General features: G+C 44.4%; 1 protein-coding gene across 2 annotated transcripts in view; it reads right to left on the minus strand.

Moving 5' to 3' along the window:
• The window catches only part of AIFM1 (apoptosis inducing factor mitochondria associated 1), a 33,273-nt gene that overhangs the window by 7,915 nt on the left and 12,233 nt on the right, over positions 1–13,125 (minus strand). For both annotated transcript variants that reach the window (XM_029930440.1, XM_029930439.1), the window contains exons 3-11: positions 11,697–11,796; positions 10,616–10,740; positions 10,358–10,488; positions 8,817–8,907; positions 3,882–3,966; positions 3,170–3,246; positions 1,742–1,850; positions 752–859; positions 328–416 (exon numbers count right to left, since the gene is read on the minus strand). In XM_029930440.1, the coding sequence (XP_029786300.1) occupies positions 328–416; positions 752–859; positions 1,742–1,850; positions 3,170–3,246; positions 3,882–3,966; positions 8,817–8,907; positions 10,358–10,488; positions 10,616–10,740; positions 11,697–11,796 (915 nt within the window). The remainder of the gene's footprint in view (positions 1–327; positions 417–751; positions 860–1,741; positions 1,851–3,169; positions 3,247–3,881; positions 3,967–8,816; positions 8,908–10,357; positions 10,489–10,615; positions 10,741–11,696; positions 11,797–13,125) is intronic.

Genomic DNA, 13,125 nt, shown 5'->3' on the forward strand with positions numbered 1-13,125 from the left:
GTGTGCATGCAAGCAGGGGAGGGGCAGAGAGAGGGAGAGAAAGAATCCCAAGCAGGCTCCACGCTGTCAGCACAGAGCCCAACATAGGACTCGAACTCACGAACAGTGAGATCATGACCAGAGCCAAGATCAAGAGTTGGAGGCTTAACCGATTGAGCCACCCAGGTACCCCTCATCATTCTTGTATTAATGGAAAGTTCATTCAGAAAACTATGACAGGTGAATGGTGGCTGTCCCAAAAACTATTGTTTTCAAGTGAAAGAGTAAGAATGAGGAAAGACAGGGGGCACAACTGGAAGATCTGGCAGCCCGTCTTCCCCTCCTTACCTTCCGGCCATCTTTCAACTTGATGAGTAACTTGCCACCGCTGACTCCAACTGACTGCACAATAGCATTGGGAAGCACCTTCACCCCCTCTGCGAAGGCAAACAAGATAGTGAGGCTGGGGCTGTGAGCGTACCACCTTCAGGACAAGTAGAGAAGATGACTAAAGCATCTCCCATCATAAAACCAGTAATCATCAGTATGCAGGTGGCCTTGGAGAACCCACACCCATAGTCCACTTTCCGTACTTCTGGGAATTTGGTGCATCAGATTCAAAACACCTACATGAAGTTGGATGACTTGAGAATGGTGGAAATATTTCATCCGGTGATATGGCATATGCCAACGGGGTCCCCAAGGAGGCTACCTTTGCATTAGGCCTAATGCAAAGGAAAAGTGTGGCAGCATATGGAACGAGTATCCCTACCTCGTCTGACTTTTTCCATGGTCCAGTTGCTGAGGTATTCAGGGAGGATCTTTCCCATATTTCCTTTCTCAGGGAAGAGCTGAATCACTTCAGTACCCAACGCTTGAGCTGGGAAGAAGAAACAGAGTATGTATAGTGGGAGGTGAAAGCCAATCCTGGGAAGACCGGAAGAGAAGTAAAGGAGCAGCAGGTAGCTATTCACGACATGCCGGGCAATGCTGCGACCCAGGCCAGAGCTCCTATCTGTGGGGCACTGGGGCACCAGGGCACTGACGAGGCAAACATAACAAGTGCCAGAACTGCCGTCCCTGGATTCGTATACAAGTGAGCTAAGTGCACTTACACGCAGGCATCACCTCAGAGTTACACAGGTGCCTTGCAACCTCTCAACAGTAAGCACCCTCCTGAGAAGATGCCCTGATTTCACAGAGCTGAAAACTAGCATTAAGAAAAATGGTTGTCATGAAACATTCAAATTGAAACACGCAGATGTATTCAACTGGGAATCATCGTTATGTCTGAAGACTGACTTTTACAGGGAATAGCAGTTCAAATATACATACAATTCTGTAGTCTACATTCCCCATACCATCTTAATAATTCACTTTCTTTAATATTTTGTTTCAAAGGAGTTCTGGCTTAGATGTTAGAGGAAGGGACGGAAAGCATTTCTGTTCAGTTGCTCAAATGACAGTTCTTTGGTTACTAAGGCGTTCCTCATGAGAACTAAGCTCAGTGCTTAGCTTTTCACCATATAAATCTTTTTTTTAAGTAAACTCTACCGCCAACATGGGGCTTGAACTCATACCCCCAAGATCAAGAGTTGCACGCTCTACTAACTACGGCAGCCAAGTGCCCCTTACCATATAAATCTTAATCAAACTCTTTCTACTGACCCTGGCAAATGTATCCCTGGAATTTGTGAAAGCCCCAAAAAGCACAGGATATAAGACAAGGGAAAGAACATCGAGGTCACTGCCTAGTACTCACCCTTTCTGCCAAGGGCGCAGGCCAGTTCGCTACCAAGGAAGCCGCCTCCGATTATTGTTATTGACTTCACTTCCCGAGAAATCTTCTCTAAGTTTCTAAAGTCTCCAATCTGTAGGATCACACCAGGTTAGTCCATTGATTTTCCAAAGGGGTATAGGATGATAATACTGAGAAGTATTTTCTGCTACATCTTTGACGACAGTAATTTGCACATAATATCTTTTTCTTGTATAAAGTAGCTCAATTATAGCCTCTGTTATTACTTATTTTTTTAATGTTTTATTTTATTTTTCAGAGACAGAGCATGAGCAGGGGACAGGCAGAGAGAGAGGAAGCAGGTTCAGGCTCTGAGCTGTCAGCACAGAGCCTGACGCAGGGCTTGAACCCATGAACTGTGAGATCATGACCTGGGCCGAAGGCGGATGCTTAACTGACCTAGGCACTCAGGTGCCCCACCTCTGTTATTTAAGTTTGTTTATTTAGAGAATGCATGAACACTGGTGTGGCAGGAGCAGAGACAGAAAGAAAATCCCAAGCAGGCTCTGTGCCATCAGCACTGAGCCTCACACAGGGCTTGAACTCACAAACTTGTGAGATCATGACCTGAGCTGAAATCCATGAGTTAGTGTTTTAACTGACTGAGCCACCTAGGTGCCCCAAGCCTCAGACACTGATGTAAATTTGTTTCTCCACTGTAACATTCCTTCTAGTGTCAGTGGTCCTTGACTGGGGGCAGTCTTGTCTCCTCCCCCTCTGGGCATATTTGGCAATTTCTGGAGACATTTTTGGGTGTGAAAACTGGGTGTGAGGAGGTGCTACTTCCAGCTAGTGGGGAGAGGCTGGTGACGCTGCTACGTTTCCTACATCCACAAGCCAGCCCTCACAACAAACAATTATCCAGTCCCAAATGTCCATAGTGCCAAAGGCCAATAAACCTTATTCTACCAATAATTTAAAGGATGATACAAATCTTTCCAAATACCCGTAAGAGTGGCTGGAAAATTTCAGCCATTTTCATTAGTAAAGCAGTGTTAAGAAGCAAAGCCCCCACTTCCTTTTTCACTTAGGTACTCTTAACTTTTCTCCTCAAAGTCTCTACAGTAGCATTTATAATGCAAAAATGCCTAAAGGCCATAAGGAGTTCCAATACATCAGGAAAAAACAACTATGGAAGGGCGATCAGAAGAAATTATAGCAAGCAATAAAAAACAGTAAATGTTATTTTCCACCAAGGAGCAGAAAACCCTTGAGTGAGGTATTTGAGGTGTAGAGAGAGGAAGTGACTTGTTCAAGGCCAGATAACAAGTCTGTAGAGGAGCCATAAATAGAACTCACATCTCCTGATTCCCGGGTGGCTGCTTGCGGAACACAAGATTATGTTACCTCTTCAAAAACCAACGCAACCAAAGCAGTACAGCAGACAATTACCTTTCTGAAAAGTGTTGTTCTACTCTTCACCTCTGCTCCAGCCCTATCAATAGCTGACAGACTTCTTGGAGTACCTCCTGGAAACAGAAGAAGGAAAACCCTTTAGCCCAACAAGCAGGAGCTAGCCAACAATCCCCCCGCAAAGGTGGCACAACAGCGTGGGTGTCCCTGCCAGGGCCACCTCAGCATGCACGAGGCAGGAAGGCTGTTTCCCTTCACGTCACTTCCCTCCATTTGGGAATCTCTTTACAAAGGACCCAACCTCCCCAGCAATGGCCACCAGGCCTCAGGTTTTGCTTCCCCAATCGCTTTTAGGGAATTCACCAGAAAGCAAGCTATGTTTGATTAAGAGACAGCTTCGGTCTCCTCTCTTGAATTCTGATTGGCAGTGGCAATGAAGCCATGAGTCTGTATCACTTTCAGGGCACAGGGAGGAGAACAGAGGGCAGAGATCAAGAGCTAAACAGGGAGAGTGGGGAAAAAAGGCCATTCTCTTCAATACCCATCCGTGCCCTTCCCGGAAGCGACAGCAAGGACAATATGGAAGGAAGCGCTACTGATCAGATGCCTGTACTTAGCTGGGCTTTACACCAAGAGAAGACACCCACTTCAGACAGACTGGGTTTGGTTTTCTTAAGATTAAGTCATGTCTTCTATACTAAAACTCGAGTGAGCTGTACCAGGGACAAACTCCGTCTCCAGAAACACTCACCTGTTGCAAGCAAGCACTTTTCGTAGGTAATTTGAGTGCCATCATTAAGTTTCACCATGTTGCCTCTCACATCCAGCTGTACTACCTGGTACACACATAGAAAGATGGAGAAATGCATTAGCTTAATACAGCTTTTTATTGAGACATAATTCACACAACATAAAATTTGCCATTTTAAAGTATATACTTTGGTGGTTTCTGTATATTCACAAGGTTGTGCAGCCATCACGACTATAATTACAGCTCATTTCCATTACCCCAAAAAGGAACCCTGTACCTCTTAGCCATCAGCCCAGCGAGAAGAATTAGTTCTTGACCTAAGGGGATGCTTAAGAAACCATTTCTAAGTAAACACTCGCACCACGGTTTCTGGTACCCAGCCTCTTCAAGTGGTCACAGTTGCTTTACTGTTTATTTTTGAGAGAGAGAGAAAGTGTGCCTATGTGTGCAGGAACGAGGTGGGAGAGGGAGGGAGAGGTAGGGAGGGAGGGAGGGAGAGACAGAGGATTCAAAGTGGCTTATGCACCGATAGCAGAGAGCCCAATGAAGATCATGACCTGAGTTGGAGTTGGAAACTTAACTGACTAAACCATCCAGGCGCCTCGAGTGGTCATAATCTTCAGCAGCCAACATTAAAACAAAGCCCTACAGTCCCCAAAGTCCCTGCCCAATTTGTGAAAATGGAGAACAGAGACAAACTTTTCTGTTTGGCTTTTTGGAAACCTTACCTCTTCATTAACAACGCTCCTACATCCTCAACGTTTTTACAAGATGCCTTGTCTAACGTCCTTCCTTCACTAAAACTCAGCTCTCCAGCCAAGGATACCTCACACGCGGAGATTGCTCGTTCACCCACACTCCTCACCACATGCTGGGTAGGTGTCAGCTACTGCTGCTGCTGCTTCCAGATTCCTGTGCCCCCTGCCGCTCCGAGAAGCACCAACCTGATCCTACCAATCACTCGCTCCCACCCAGCCACCTCCCGGCCACTCCTCATTCACTGAAGATGCTGGAATCTGGCGCATACTTTTCCTCTAAGCCACATCCAGAATCCTAGCTCTTAAAGCTCTACTTCTACCTTGAATATCCGATTTTCTGGTCACAAATTTCCATTCTTCCAGCTTTTTCTCAGGCCCACTGTCACCTATACTTGTTTTTGATTTTCTCTGCTTACCCAGTGGGCTGATCTATTCCAACTAATCTGGGCCCCGAGTAGATGACCTGAACCGTTTTCTTGCTACCACCTCTAACTTCCATGCATCCTATTCCTCCTTATGGTGAAGACTTGAGATATGTAGTCAGAGAGACTAGAGATCCAGACTCTGCTCCCCTCCTTACTAGCTGTGAGGCCATTCATTCAAGACACATTTACTAAGTACTTACTATATCAAGGACCGTGCTCAGTGTTGGGGACACAATGGTGAGAAAAAGTTACCCTCCCTGCCTCTAGAGTCCAGTAGCTAAGGCAGACAATTTAACAAACACTACATTCAACAGTGAGAAATGCTCTGATAAGGACTGTACAGGTAGCTTTAGGGACATGTGACACACGCCCTGTTGAGCTTTCTGGAGGTAATGATGTAAACTGTGACTGGATGGGTGAGTAGCTGCTTTAGCCACCTTTGGTTCGTCCTTGGGTAAGGTCTCTCTTCAATCCAGCCCAACTAAGTCAGTGACTCAATCAGCACACCGCTCACTCTCAGATAACCAACCCCCTGGTATCCTAGTTTATTGCAAAAACAAGTGAAGCCATAGGATGTAACCTTGCTCAGGTTCCCATAAGGCTTCTCACCTCCCAACTCCCAAATAAAAACCTTACCTCCTTCCTTCGAGCTTCTGGGATGAGGTGTCCTTTCAGAGCTGTTTCCGTGCCTGACCCTCATCCCCTGAAAGTTACTACGCACCCCTCCCCCCTTCTCTGCTGAGAAGGCCTTTGGCCCATTCACATGCTTAGGTCTGTCCCGTCCTCAGAGCCCCACCTCTGACTCTGTGTCCTCCTCCAGGACCTGTCCAATTGCCATTTCCCTTTTCTCATTTAAATTTTGAAGGAGTACTTTATCCTCTTTTCCAACTTCATGATGACATCTAAGCCACTAAGTCTATGGCTCATCTTACAGGTCTTTTCCGACCAGACCCCTCTGTTGCAAGGAGGAGGATCAATCACATCCTCTTCCTTTTTTAAAAAAAAAAGTTTATTTATTTATTTTGAGAGATAGAGAGCACCCAGAGGAGAGGGGCAGAGAGAGGGAGAGAGGATCCCAAGCAGGCTCCCAAGCAGGCTCCACGCTGTCTGTGAAGAGTCTGAACTGTGAGATCATAATAGGAGCCAAAACCAAGAGTTGGATGCTTAACTGAATGAGCCACCCAGGTGCCACCACATCCTCCTTGAAACTCTCTCCAGTCTCCCTTGGCACCTGTCCTGGGCTCTCCTCCTTTAACTTCCTTCCTAGTTTCCTTCGGGGACTCTTTGTCAGTCTGCCTCCTCAAAGTTGGATTCCCCAGGGTTCCATCCTTGCCGCACTCTCCTCCTGACCGCAAAGTTCTCCACAGGAGGTCTCACCCACTCTCATCATTTCAACCCCTACACATACGTGGATGATACCCGAATCTCCATCTGAGCCCAGACCCCTCCTCTGAGCATCACAGCCAAATATCCAACTGCCCATGGACATCTCTACACATATACGCCATTTCATCCGTAACAGTCCAAAACTAAAACCAGACGCCTTAAACCAGGTCTTCCTCTTGTCATCTCTCTCAGCTGGGGAAACACCACCACCTACCGCACAGGCTGGGAATCGGAAAGTTATCTTTGCCTCTTCCCTCTCCCTCAGAGCCCACCTTCAGTCTGTCACCATGCCCTTGTAAGGCTGCCTTCTAAGCAGGTCTCAGGTCTGCCTACCACTCTCCGTCACCTCTCTATCAGGAAGCTATGTCCAAAAAAAAAAAAAAAAAAAGGAAGCTCTAAAATGGTGTTATTAAGAGCTTGGGGTCTGCAGTCAGATAGATATGGGTTCAAATTCTGTCTCCACTACTTATTAGCTGTATGATCTTGGGCAAGTTATTTGACCTCTTTTTAATCTCAATCTCTTTCTCTATAAAATGGTCAACAATAATACTACGTACCTGAGATTATTATGACAAAACGAGACAATGCCCGCAAAGCATTTTAAAATCGTGCTTACTGCTGCTGCTACATTCTCACCACTACACCATCATTACCACTACTGCGCTAAACTGACCTCCTAGCACCTTTTGCCTGGATATTACAGGTCTTCAAAATGCTCTACCTCTAGTCTTGTCCCCTTAAATCCATCCTTTCCATAGCTCATACAGTGATTACTTAAAGTTCAATCTGTTTTATATCCTTGTCTAAAACTTAACAGCACCCCCAGTGCCCACAGGATAAGGCTCAAGTTCTTTTACACAACAGAGCTGTCCAAGGTTGGGCCCCCGTGTGACTTCTCAGCATCATCGCCTGCTGTTCTTTAACTTACACTTTCTGCTCTATCAGTAGCTGGCTGCTTGTTTCACAGCACCAAACATGCTGTTTCATACCCTTGTGCCTTTGCTTATGCTGTGTTTTACTTGAATTCTTTTCACTTACCACGAATCTAGTGAATCCCTCTTCATTCCTTACAATTTCCTATTCTGTAAGAGCTCCTCCCCCAGGGGGATGTAGGAGGAGGAAGGGGCTAAATGGGTACGAGGTATTAAGAAACCTACTTCTGAAATAATTGTTGCACTATATGCTAACGAACTTGGATGTAAATTAAAAAAAGAAATTAGGGGCGCCTGGGTGGCTCAGTCGGTTAAGCGTCCAACTTCGGCTCAGGTCATGATCTCACAGTTTGTGAGTTCGAGACCCGTGTCGGGCTCTGTGCTGACAGCTCAGAGCCTGGAGCCTGCTTCAGATGCTCTGTCTCCCTCTCTCTCTGCCCCTCCCCTGCTCATGCTCTGTCCCTCTGTCTCTCAAAACTAAATAAACATTAAAAAAATTAATTAAAAAAAAGAGATCCTTCTCCAGGAAGCCTTCCTGCACTACATGGGGCATGTTTCCCAGTACTTCCTAAAACACACTATGCCTATGTTTCTTACTCCTATACATTAGGATTGTCTATTCATGTTTCTGCCCAAATACTATTAGCCCTGGAAGGTCAGGGGTTGTGTGTTATTTACACACAGAGGGACTTAATACATACACAACGTCTCGTTTACAGCTTATCCGTAAACCTATTTCCACCTCCACTGCCTACATCTCTTTACAGAAAAGTGCGCTTACCCCTATCACAGGTCAATGCCCCCACTTGTGCTCTGGATTCCATCTACTCTGGGCTTTGCTCCTTCTGATAACCCTTCCCTCTCTACTGGAATACTGCCATTAGTTTACAAATACACCCTAGTACCCCCCCCCCACTAACAAAAATGAAACACAGCACAAAAAAATGAAACCCTCCCTGGATCTCACAAATGCCCTCCAATAACTGCCCCCATTACTTAGGCACTCACCTTTGTAAAGTCTAACAATATTTCCCATGTGGATGCAATCTCTAAATTATCTTACTATCTTGAATAATACACATTTGTCAGTCTCTTGTCATCAGTAATCCCAAAGAAATGTTAGTGTGGAAAAACAAGAAAAAGAAGGAAGAGCAGAGGAGCAAATCCGGAGAGGGAACGGCTTCAGGGTCACTGTCTCCAATGGTCTGACTTCCCTGGGAAAGTTTAGCGGGGATGCTCCCTAGGCTTTGAGATTAGTGCTTTTTCTAGGAGGAAACACTAAGCAGAGAAGACCGGCAATATTAAACCTAAAATGACTTGATCCTTTTTCGATGAACTACAATGGCAGGAGAGACGTAAATAGCAGTGGGAATACAAGTCACCAAACTTGCTGCCCACATGGAACTTGACAAGGGAAGAAGCCTGCTAGCTCACCTTCTTCCCAGTGAGGACAGCCACGCCACCATTCTCGATGTGAGGCAGGTCCTGAGCAGAAACGTAGAAAGAAGGTGGCTGGAAATAAATGCTGTGCAAAGAGGAAGGGAAAAAATGTTATAAGCATTTGGAACTGCTATCAACTTCCTCCATAGCCTGAGTAAAATTGTTTTCATCATGAAAAACTTTTCGGAACATTTTCCAGAGTAAGTTTCTAAGACCACTAAATCTTGGTTGTGTCTTACACAGAGATACTTTATTTTATTTTTTAAGTTTATTTATTTTATTTATTTATTTAGAGAGAGAGCATGAGTGGGGAAGGGACAGATAGAGAGGGAGAGGGAATCTCAAGCAGGCTCCGTGCTGAGCACAGAGACGCACACAGGACTGAACTTGCAAACTGTGAGATCATGACCCGAGCCGAAATCAAGAGTCGGACACTTACCTGACTAAGTCACCCATACACCCTGTATGCAGATGTATTACGGGGCAGCAGTTCTCATCTGGGGGCAATTTTGCCTCTTCAAGGACATTTGGCAATGTCTGGAGGCACTTTTGGCTGTAACAGCTTAGGGGGAGAGATGCTTCTGGTATCTAGTGGGAGACACCACAGATGCTATCAAATATCTTACGATGCACAAACCAGCCCCCACAGCAAAGAATTATCCAGCCATAAATGCCAACAGTGCCGAGGCCAAGAAACCCTGCTCTGGATTTAGGTTCATTTCAAAATTAAAACAGGAAGACCACCCAAGGAGCTGGTATTCACACATCCACACAAATGAGCTGTCCAGAATGGTTGGTCACTGCACAGCTAGATCTAGCTCCTGAGAGGATTTTGTCTCAAATAGCAATATTAGCTATGAGACATTAATTAAGGCGTGGCTAACATAACTGACAGCACGCAGCCTGCTGGAGAATAGAACATGATGATAGGGTTGAGGGAGATGGGTAGATTTATAAAATCTAGCCTAGTATCAACAGGACGACTAATGAGAAAAAAATTGGAACCTAAAAACAGTGCTGGCATCAAGAGATCCATGGAGTCCCGTGGAAGGGAAAGGCTTCAGGACCTGTATTTCCAAGTCTTTCATGCAAACACTTTAATAAAGAGGCTCTTCCTTAGCATTCCCACAATTCTGAATGCCCGCTAGGGCGTCAAAGAAAATGCCAAAGAACAGTGTCTTTTCTTTTGCTTTTCTGGGAGACGCCTGGGAAAGTGTAATGTAAGGAGGGACAAGATGGGCCGAGCCGATCTTCCCTGGAGAAGTCTAACAGAAAGTTCCCAGAGATAGGAGCAGTAGTACTTCAGAGGCCAACACTACAGCTTTACTTGCTGCCAGACCTGGTGACAGACTCCAGGCCTCCTGCCACTGTATCCTGTTGCCCCTGAGCTGTGCCAAGTGTGTGCCACAGCAGACTCTGGTGTGGGGCCACGTTGTCTCTTCTATGCGCCGCACACGGCCTGTGCAAAATCCTGACCCACTCCCTGTGCTTAGCTGAAGTGGCCAGTCAGGCCCATTTTACATACGTGAACACACCTTCTCTCTTTTCCATTCCACTGTCTGAATCGCAGCGTCTTCGTGACGTTTGGATCATCTGAAAACCAAAGTTCTTTTGAAAGAGGAGGTCGCATGTATGGCAGCTCAGGATCTTCAGACACAATCAATACCTTTAGGTATAAAATAATGATACTTATCAGAGTCAGGTCATTTAAGAGGCATATGTCAAAGTGTTCACAAGGGCTAAGTGCCTGCGGACCACACCCTCCACGCTCAGCAAGACAGTGTGCACCTCACCCTGGCCCCTGGATCCCGAGCCCGGATCGATCTGGCTGCAGCAAAGGCAGCAGTGCCTCCACCGATGAGAAGGAATGGTACGTGACTCGGTACCCTGACTTGAGGAACTGGTTCTCCTTCTGAAGCTGTAGGCAACAGATCAGACAGGGTTAATTTTCGAAAATCTCAGAGGAGTCCTTGCCACTACTAAAAAAGAAAATCACCTTGTACTTGTTCCAACCCTTTATGTGAGGCTAGCAAAACACTGTACCTACGTTAATCTTGACAAACTTCACAGCCACCTGATGGGACAGGAAATGCAATATCTCTTTCACTTCATAAGTGAAAAATAGCCCCCCAAAAGGTGAGTGATTTGGCTAATGTCATTCATTCATTAAGTCTGTCAGAACTAGAACCTAGCTTAAACAGCCAGCTATTGAAATATATATTAGAAAGCTTCTGCTCTTTCCATTCACTTCCTACTGACCAACAAGAAAATATCAAGTTCATTTTCAGCTTCTGTTAGCAATAAAGGGGGAAAACTCAGCAAGTCAATTGGGGATTATTATACAGTGTTCAGGAATAAGGAGGTGTTTTTGAAGAAAGAAATGTAAATCGCCCACCCAGAGTTGCAGGGCTTCTTAAAGGATTAAAACATTCCTCTCTGAAAACTCAAGCCAGTCATGGGGATGGGAGTGATGGCTAGGATTATATGCTCTAGGGAAACAAATATATCTTTAACAAATAGAAAACTCCAAAGACTCTAATGAGGAACAAAATAGACCAAAAGAATTTCCTCATTGGAAAAAAAGGCCTTCATATCTTTTCCAACAATTTCCTCACCAAGCTTGCCTTTGTAACTTAAAGCTTGCCTTTTAAGAGTTCAATATAAAGAAAAATTACCAATCATAATCATTAATGACTATGCTCAAACCCAAATCCCAGTCAATTACTTTAACAAATTACTCCCAGGTCTGGAGTAATTCCAGTTTCTGGAAGCTTACCATCTCATAGCATCGTCCTGTCTGTAAGACATCTGCAAAAAAGCACCCAAACTGTTTTGAACTTGCCGTTCACATGTTGAGTCTCACATGATACTCACCAGGTGACATGGCCATTTTCTGTTTCTCTTCTGGTGTTAGCCCTAACCCTGACATTCTTTCATTATATCTTTTTTGGTCATCTTTTAGAGTCTTGTAGGCCTGTAGATCCAAACATGGAGAAAATTTATTTCATCATAAAGCTAGCTCACACCATAAGTAATATCATTATCTTTCAATTAAATGAGAAGCTTTTGTCTACATGAAGTAAATTCTTCTATCTTAAAATGATCAAGGCAAAATTATTTTCTCAAGAAAAAACATACCGAGTATGTACACACTTGGCTTAGAAAGAATACAGGTAAGCAGATGAAAATGTTCCAGTTTCAAATTTCCTTAGGCTCTGGGGTGCCTGGGGGGCTCAGGTTGTTGAGCATCTGGCTTTTGACTTCAGTTCAGGTCATGATCTCACAGTTCATGGGTTCAAGCCCTGCATCAGGCTCTGTGCCAGCAGTGTGGAGCCTGCTTGGGATTCATTCTCTCTCTCTCTCTCTCTGCCCCTCCCCACTTCCCACTTGCACGCACGCTCTCTCTCAAAATACATAAATAAATGCAAAAAAATTCCTTAGGTTCTATGTAAAGAATCTTCCTTATATTTAAGTCTGAAGGTGCAGCTAAAGAGAAAAAGAAAATCATTTCATACTAGAAGAATAAAATGCTAACCTTTATAAAAGGGGTTTTGGATCATGCTGGATACTAGCTGTGAAACCAAGCTATACGGTTCTAGGTACGAAGCTGGGACATTAAGTCTTCCAGGTAGATGTCCCAAGTTTTGCTGGGTACTCAGATAATGCCCTGAACCATGATTCCCCGTATCCTAGTCTTATAGAGTAATTCATCTTTCCTTCAATGGTATCTCCTTTTTTTTTTTGATACTCAGATATTTACCAAGGGTCAAACACACTGCTTAATCACCTATTTCAAATATACTCTCTTTTCTAGATGTCCAACTTGAAAAGAAGTTCTTTAACATTATGACTAGTTTTTTGGTAACATATAGCATAAGAGTTTGTTGGAGATTTTTTTAATTGGCAAGAATGACTTATTTTAATTATAACGCTTTCACTCTTTTGTACTCTACAAGCTCAACAAGACAAATTTAAGTGATTTATGTCAAATGAAATCCTAGGTTACTACTTAATTGGAGGAGAAAGTAAGGGCAATCAGAAATGTCATAAAACATGTTCTAAGAATATTTCTATGAGCCCTCTACAGGGCAGCTCATTAGGCAATGGGGTGTAATCAGGAACCTAGACTCTGAGATCTGGATGTAACATTTATCAGCCTGGAAACATCTAACATATGATATGAATGGGTTAGAAAATTAAGTACTGTATGTTAAAAGAGAATGGCTACTCCTTGAATTTACCACTAAATCCATCCATTGAATTCAACTAACATTAATTTCAGGAAGAAAGTTTTTACCTTACG

Source organism: Suricata suricatta, chromosome X, assembly GCF_006229205.1.
Source record: "Suricata suricatta isolate VVHF042 chromosome X, meerkat_22Aug2017_6uvM2_HiC, whole genome shotgun sequence".
Classification (NCBI taxonomy): Eukaryota; Metazoa; Chordata; class Mammalia; order Carnivora; family Herpestidae; genus Suricata; species Suricata suricatta.